Below are 8,754 nucleotides of genomic sequence, written 5' to 3' on the forward strand. Positions count from 1 at the left end.
CTAAGCGATTAAGGTACTTTTACATCTGAGTGGTACTTATTACAAAAGCAAGGTACTCAACTCTTAGTTAGCCTATTACATCACTGTCCAAAAGATAGGCTACCCTATAGAGGAGTATGCGCGAAAAACTACTTAAGACATCATCTAAAAGTCGTCGACGTTGTTGACTGACGACTCGCTCCTCACTGGTGAGTGAGCTCCCGGAAGTGGTAGTAGGGGCACTCCAGACATAGTGTCCAGTCCAGAGATACCCTGAACCTCCTAGGGCTCCTCCTCCATGGCCTCGGGCTGGGCCTGCTGAGCCTCCAACATCTCGATGTGATCAAAGGCATTATTTAGCTGAACCTGTTGGGCGGTGAACTGCTGCTCCAGAAGTGCAAAGTCAGCATCCCTATTGCCCAAGAGAACATCACGCTCCTCAACTAGACCCTCAAGTTGGCCAATATGGGCATCAAGATCCGCGATCTGCTCGTTCTTAGCAATCACTATCTCGTGGCTGGTCTGCGCAGAACCAATGATCTGGGCCATGGCCTTGGCCTGTAAAGTCTGCAAGCGGTAGAGTGCATTCATCCACTTCACCAACATGGAGATAGTCTCTTCAGCTCTGTTCTGCTGAAGGTACCCAGTGTGTCCGACCCGACTAAGCCAGTTAGGGTCATTGGGTTGCTCTGCTGGGAAGAGGCAAATAGGGGCTAGTGTGATAGCTGCATAATTATTTTCGCAAAACTTGTTGAGCGTTGTCATGGCTGCAATTTCCCAAGTGTCAACCAGACGGTGTCCAACTACCTCCAGCTCCAAGGAAGCCCAGTGAGCTGGAAAAGGGTGGGGAGCATGAGTCATGCGCACGCGAAAGCGCGCGACTCCCATCTCAAGGAACTCCTCGCCCACATAGCGCGGGGGACTGGGATATCCGGCATCGCGCATCACCTCCCAAAGAATGGAGGGAAAACCCTACCAGTGTGTGCACTCGGAGTGTGCACGCCCATCCTCATCAAACACCAGGAGAGCAGGGGCAGCCATCTGTACAAAAGATGTGCACCAGTGAGTGATGGTTAAAACAGATTTTGGGTAGTGCACAAAAACAAGTATAACTGACAGCACATAGCTCTAAAAATTCTCAAAATTTTCAGGAACAATCCTAAGGTTCTTATGCACAACTTTTCTAGTCAACCCACGAGCTAGGTCAGAGCCTAAGAAGGTCTTATCCGTAGAGTTTTCCTTTGCTGTCTGCCAGAATTTTCAGTGACCAGAGAGCTAGTAAAATGAGAGCTGAGGACAAATTACTAAGCCTAAAATTACCAATTTTTTACAGCAGCTCGGTGAGTAAATTTGGCACAAGTTTTGTGTTGAACATATCTGCAGAAAACATATCTAGGAAGGCCTAAAAATTAGTGCAACCAAAGTGCTCAAAGCTGACAGAAAACAGGGTGTCCAAGTTTCTAGTGCACCACTCTGTATACTTGTCGAAAAATCCTCAAATTTAAAAAGAAACTAGTAGACAAGTGTTGGAGCAAAATTACCACTGGCACTTCTACAGATAAAGTCATCTACTATGCCAAATAAATTCATCTCCCAGGATATAGCAGAAAATGACAGATTTCTATATTGACCTTAATCGAGAGAAATGAACCGTGCTCATGTGCAAACCTTAACATTCCCGACTAACCCACATCCCTTTTCCTTGGCTTTCAATTCTATGAGCATGATGCATGCACGACCTAATCGTCCTCACAAGGAAAACAATTGCCAAATAGCTTTGGACTTACGGGGTTAGCACCGGTGGCATGGCACAATTTACGTCTCTCCCAATATATATATTTTTAGCCGAGTTCTAACCGTTCTTAACTTACGTAATCGTGGTTAGTGTACCTGCAGAAAATGGACAGATATATATTCATTGAACCTTTCATGCCAGCACACATGAAAGCGTCCCCATACATTACCGCTCACTATAGAAGCGGCATCCATGCGTCCAACACTGCATGGACAGTGCTCATACGCTACCGAGGCGACGTATTCACGATCTCTTTTACTCCCAATATAATCGACCGATGGTTGGTATATTGGCAGCAGCTCAAGTAGGCCACTGCTTGAGCGCAGCGTTCAGTTCGCATCACCGACGGGAAGGTCAGACTCCCTCAGCTGACTGAGTATACTTTACTCCCAATATAGCCAACTAATAGTTGGTATATTGGCAGCACCTCAAGTAAGCCACTGCTTGAGGGCAGCGTTCGGCTCGCATCACCGATGGGAAGGTCAGACTCCCTCAGCTGACTGAGGATCCTTACCGTCTTTCCTTAGCGTAGGTGCGTCGTTACATAATGTAAAGTATTGAATTTAAAGTACAGAAAGAAATGTGCAGGAAGTCAGTCATAAATAAACCATAAGTTTGATAGCCACCCAGAACTCCCATAATTTTTCCCTAGGGCTTTACGTACTATGCACGATCCTTAGCGAACCAACATATTTTCCAAACACGATTGTGTGGCTGGGTTTTGAGAAAAACTTTTGAAATCTTGTCGCACTCTCAAGTGTGCGATTTGTTCGGCTCTGATACCAGCTGTGGCAGTACCGCCCAAATTAATCCAGCTAAAGTGCGCTAACCATCACCCTAAAGGTAATCCCGGCTAACACGCACTTCAAACGGAGTAATCCGGCAGGGCTGTCGGGTAAAGTCCCGAAGAATCCACCTGAGCGTCGATCGAACCCAAAGCTTACATGCAACCCACACGAAGGTGAGTCCAGATAGTACAACATTTCACAAATACATTACATTACAGAGTCTTAACTTAATTATTACAAACCAAGTTCGAAATCTCAGAAAGATACTTGAAGTTCAAATTGAAAGTAGTTCAGAGTTCAACTACAGTGGAAATAGAGCGAGTTCTAACGACGATACAAGATGTCATGATGAAGCCTGTACATGACATCACTCGGCATTGTCATCGTTGGCCGGAGTCGAATCCCACTCCACCGACCAACCAGGGAGTAAAGTACATGGCCAAGTCAAGCTAGCTATCTGATCTTTAAACATATCACCTAAAACAAAGTTGAGCCACAAGCAAGGCTGAGTATAATATACAGCAAGGCTTACCCGACTAGGATATACTTAGCCCTCTAACTAGACAGGCAAGGCATTTGTCTTGAGGGGTTTTGTTTTTGCCGAAAAGCAACAAAGAGAAAGTCCTTACTTTCAGATTTTAGCTTTCAAGTTTGATTAACCATTCTACATTAGCATCTATCCAATAGCATACATGGTGAAAAATAATTATTTTTAATCATTCAACCATATTCCTCATATTCAATGTTCCACTTCTTACTCTATGTGGCAAAAGGGTTAAGCAGTCTCAATATCCGTGAGAGACGGACGATTCGAATCGAATTTGTTAACCTGGCCAGGCAGACCTAAGCACACGCATGGGAACCCTGCCCCCACCAACATTTCCCCTTTCTTTCTGGCTCGTGGATTAGGGTCACCCCCATCGACTACAAGTGCCCCACGCCACGGTCGACGCCGGGTCATGACCACGCTTGCACCCGCATGTGGCCGCATGAGAAACAACGTTCAAAGAGGGTGAGGGAAAAGTCCACTCCCCGGGCCGATCAGGTACTTAAGCTTACCGATTACCATATTTCTCGGCATGTGGTTAGTACATTCAAACGCTTAACCACCACTACCACACACCACGGCCTTATCCATTTCAATTAGATTAACTTGAGCTTCATGCTGCTCACTCTCGGACTCCGGCACCAGCTCGTACATACTGTCAGCGAGAGTAGTCAAATCTACATGAATGCATATGCGTGAGTTGTGGTGATGGTAACAACTTAATTTAATTCACTATAGAGTTGTAAAATATTTTCTTTACATATCCTTGGGCAATCATTTATAGAGTATTATCTAGATTAACTATTTCTTATTAAGTAAGTGAGGGTTTTGTTATTTTTAGAAAGGTTATTTTCAAGTGCAAGCATGGAATATTCAAAATAGCTGATGGGTATAGCTTCTGAAGATGAAATTTTTATGGAGAGTCACTCACTTTAGTACAAACCTTACATAAAATTTTCAGCTATTTTCACTGAGCATATTAATTATTAAAAATACATTAAACAGCTATTGCTAGGACGAAGATTCATTTATACAGAACAAACCCTACAAGTAAAGATGCTACAATTTTTACTGAGTTCTCCTAAACTTATGGTAAATCTACTGTAAAAATTTCAGGTTTAACTAAGCATTACACAAGGCATGAAAAATAGCACAATGTATCGCTACATGGATCAAAACTAAATTCCACAGACTTTTATACCAAGATTCTGAGCCTTAATTTTATAATATTGGTTCCCAACTTAAGTAAAGACTGTAGTAAAAATATTATATTTTTTCAGGTAAAGGAACTATTTTTCATGATTTAGTACATTTCTTCCTACCATAAATTATTTGGACCAGTTTGACTTAACTAAAAATTTCCAAACTTTTTCTGAACAAAACATGCATCTCAAAAGAGGAATTGTAAAAGTTTCATCTCATGAATCATATCAGAACAAATTGGATAAATAAATCTACTTAACCTAGGCATAAAACAAGATTTAAATAAACTGACAGCTAGCCATGTCAAACATCCACGAAACTTTTACACAAGGCTATGCATCTAACATGTAACACACTGACCAAAAATGGACAACATATCATGCATGTAACTTGAGATCTAATAAAAGCTATATTTGCTTTGTATTTTAAATAAAGAAAATACTATTGAGCAAATGAAAAAGTGCATGTAACAAAAGTTGTAGATCTCTTTGCAAATATTCCAGAACAGTTGAGTTTGAATTTTTCTAATTTTTCTATGATTTTTAAACGAATTTACAAGTTTGCTGTTTTTCAAAACAAAAAGAAAAAGAAAATGAAAACTTGCATCTAGGCCCCTAGAATGATTTGGGGGCTCACAGAGATGCCCCTGGCCGGAGCCAGGAACAGAGGAGGCGGCGGCGGGTGTTTCCCGGTGAGGAGGAGGCTCGCCGGCGGCGGGGATGGCGTCCAAGGGTGAGAGCTCACCGAGTTCTACCTGTGGGTGGGTGATGTCGTCGACGGGGATGGCCGGGAGCACGGGGTCGATGGCGGCGCAGAGAGGGTCGCGGCGGCGTAGGTGGCGGCGGTGCTCCGGCGATGTTCTCGGGTGAGGTTCCGGCCAGGGAGCTTCAGGAGGGTTTGGGGAAGGTGATGGTGGGGCTAAATCGGGGAGTGCAATGCCGGGAATGGGAGTTCCATGGCGAGCGGGGCTCGGCGGGGTTCACGGCGGCGGTGTGGGCGTTCTGCGTCTCCGGCGAGGTCGGGGTGGAAATGGGTGGGCTTGGGAGCGGCGTGGGGGTGAATGGGAGCTTGCTGGGTGCTCGGTGTGGGTGGAGGAGCGGTGAGCTGGGCTCTCCACGAGAGCCGTGGCTCGGCGGGCGGGAATGGGGGCGCGGCGGCGCTGCTCAGTGGCGCGGTGGCGCTGGCCGTTCTAGGTGATGGGGTTGGGCGCAGGCGTGAGGAATGGAGTGCGTGCGTGCGTGCACAAGTGTGGCGCGAGCTAAAGGGTGGAGTGAGGGCGTGAGGAGGGGACTGGGTGCTCGCGCAAGGGAAGTAGGGCGTCGGCGGCGAGGGTTGCCGTGGCGCTGCGCGTGCGCGTTAATGGTGCGATTGCGTGGCCGAGCGGCGAGGCAGCAGCGGGGCAGCAACGCAGCGATGGCGAGGCGATGATGGCGGGGTGGCGTGCGGGCGGCGCAGCGAGGGCGGGTGTGCGCGCTCAAGTGGGGTGATGGCGCTCGGCAGGCACGCTCCTCCGCTCCAGCTCGGGGTCAACGGCGGGCGGCGTAGCGAGGTTGTCGCCGAGCGGCCGTCGAGACTGAGCGCGTGCGCGGCCAAGGTCAGCGCTCGGCAGGCAGCACCAAGCACCAGCAGGCGCAGCGAGCGGGCGGCAGCGGCGCAGCGAGCGCGCGCGCGTGCGCGCTCGAGTGGCCTGCGCGCGCAGGGAAGACAGGGAGAGCGAGGGAGAGAGAGAGAGAGTAGAGAGAGAAAGAGAGAGGTCAACGTGTTGACTCGATTCAAATTCTAAATTTTCAATTGAAACTCGAAAATGTTTGAACATGAAAGTTGTTCAAAATTCAATTCCCTACAACTTTCCTTTCAGGCCAATGTTCATTTGAGCAATGATTTGAAAGTTAAAAATTTGAAAACAAGTTTAAATGAAAACCCCCTAAACCCACTGTTTTTCAGGGTTTTCTCCAAATTTCATGTTGTAACTTGAAAAATTTTGAATACAAAAGTTGTTTACCTTATCAAACTCTACAACTTTTGTTTTGGGCAAAAGTTCATTTGAGCTAAGGTGTGAGAGTTGTCTTTTTGGTTTATTTAAACGGATTTCTGGCTTTTAAGTAATTGAAAATTTGGGGTTTAACTTGTCATTTCGTATTAATTGCATGTTTAAACAGTGCTAAACACCGGAGGTGTTACAGAACGGGCCACAAATATCAGTATGAATTATTTCTAATAGGCCCGAACTCCGAGTAGTTCCTTTCTTAATCGTCTTAGTGAATTTCCGCTTAATACAGTCAACGCATTGTTGATCTAATTCAAAGAGATCTAATGAATGGAGTATCTCTTCTCTAATGAGACGCTCAATTCTCCCCCTCGAAATGTGGCCTAAACGACAATGCCACAATTTCGAAGAAGTCTCATCATCACGCTTGCGCTTATGCATTACATCATTCACATTCATCACAGAATAATCATCAAGAGAGCAAATAAAGATCGCCTTGCAAATGACCAAGGCCAACACTTATATTATGAAACTTAATGTTGCAATTAGAGTTGCCAAACTCACAAATATGTCCCGACTTATCTAAACGTGAAACAGAAATAAGGTTTCTCTTCAAACTGGGAACATAAAGAACATCATTTAAATGAAGGTTGAAGCCACCCGGTAGCTCCAAGACGAAGCTTCCAATGCCTTCAACCTTGACCTCATTGCCATCAGCCACTCTTAGGCTTCGCTCCCCCTCTCTTATAGTTCGGATCGAACTGAATACCTGTAATGAATTGGAAATGTGCACAGTGGCACCTGAGTCAATCCATCAAGTATTAGGAGAAAAATTTACTAAGAATGATTCATCAATGAAAGATACATAATCAATAATTGTACCTTTGCTCTTCAGCCAGTCCTTAAAACCATGGCAATCTTTCTGCTCATGGTTAGGTGACTTGCAGAACTTGCACAGCCGCTTCTCAGAAGTCTTCTTATGCTGCACAGCCTTGCCCTTATGGCCCTTAAACTTCTTCTTATGCTGCCTACTGCTGCCAGACTCAGCCTGATGCTTAGGAGTGTTGCTGACGCTAACACGCCCAAAGTGCTCGCTGTCCATGCTGACAGCATCCTTCATCCTTTCAGCTTTCTGCCTTTCTTCTTCCTCAACACAGTAGCTAATGAGCTCAGCCATGCTCCAAGTCGCCTTCTGAGTGTTGTAACTTATTTTGAAGGGACTATACTGTGCAGGAAGTGAAGTCATAATGAAGTGCACCAGAAACCATCAGAGATAGACATATCCAGTGTCTTCAGCTTATTGGCCATGTCACACATGCTCACAATGTGCTCCCTGGTTCCACTTAGCCCATCATACTGTGAAGTCAGCATCTTCATAATGAGAGTGCTAGCATAAGTCTTGGACGAGCTCTTGAAATTCTCTTCCACCTTAGCAAGATATTCCTTGGTTGTCAGAACATTACCATACTGGTCCTTATCAGGAATAGCACCACAGATGGCAGGCGTGATCGTTTGCTTAATGATCATGGTAACCAACCTGTTATATCTCTCCCACTTCTCAATGGCAGTCCGATCACCATTGGGATCAGTGGGCGATGCTGGCTTATCCTCACGTAAGGCGAGATCATACTCGCACACAGCAATGGCCACCTGAATATCATTATACCAGTTTGGGTAGTTGGTGCCATTCAGGGGCTCAATGGACTTCAGATAGCCCGTCACAGTGTTCATTGAAAATCATGAGAACAATAAAATCATTAAATTCACAATTAAGATGCCCATAAGAAGTATGAAATTAACCCTACGATGGTCTGATCAAAATCATACATAAATTTCAATTTGCATCACCGATGGGGAAAACAAACGAAATTTATCATTAAAACTCGTAATTAAAACAACAATGGTCAGAATTAATTACAAGTGCTCTAAATAAACTTCTCGATAGTTCCATTTAAAAAAGAGTGCATCATAATTGCTCATGGTGAATAAACATAATTTTCAGTGAATAAATGCAATTAAAACATAATTAAAAGCATTTACATAACTCATGGAAAAATTAATAAACATAATGCTGGTAATAAATAAGTGCAACAGAAATTAAATAAAGCCTTTAAACATAAACAGCAATTAAATTAAACTTAAAACAGTAAAGAAAAGGCTTTATAAATTAAATTGGGCTAAAGAATTCATTAAAAACAACCCAAAAGTATCCCATGCGCGGCCCAAAACGCGTAGACAGCTCGGCCCAGTAGCGTGCGGCCCATTAGGCGCGCCACTGGCCCAGTTCGGCCCATCCCGCGGAAACCCTAACATGACTCAATCTGGACCATCCATCAAAATCCGACGGTTGACAACTGATTTGGTCCCGTATAATAAGGACGAGCTCAGTCTGACAACCTAAATCTAGCCTCACTCTTTTCTCCTCAGTCCGCAGCACAAGCTGGTCGCCGGCGGG

The 8,754-nt window shown here is 45.0% G+C and overlaps 1 protein-coding gene across 2 annotated transcripts; it reads right to left on the reverse strand.

Annotated features, from left to right (window-relative positions):
* Window positions 1-6,823: 6,823 nt before the first annotated feature.
* LOC120639740 lies at window positions 6,824-8,754 on the reverse strand. 2 transcript variants are annotated; one of them, XM_039915625.1, is made up of 3 exons: window positions 7,837-8,754; window positions 7,182-7,727; window positions 6,824-7,068 (listed from the first exon to the last, which is right to left on the reverse strand). In XM_039915625.1, exons 2-3 carry the CDS (start codon window positions 7,543-7,545, stop codon window positions 7,013-7,015), a joined length of 420 nt encoding a protein of 139 aa, XP_039771559.1. In that variant the 5' UTR covers window positions 7,546-7,727; window positions 7,837-8,754; the 3' UTR covers window positions 6,824-7,012. The 2 variants fall into 2 exon arrangements, with proteins under 2 accessions (XP_039771559.1, XP_039771558.1); XM_039915624.1 differs by having other exon boundaries at window positions 7,182-8,754.

Source organism: Panicum virgatum, chromosome 7K (assembly GCF_016808335.1).
Source record: "Panicum virgatum strain AP13 chromosome 7K, P.virgatum_v5, whole genome shotgun sequence".
Taxonomy (NCBI): Eukaryota; Viridiplantae; Streptophyta; class Magnoliopsida; order Poales; family Poaceae; genus Panicum; species Panicum virgatum.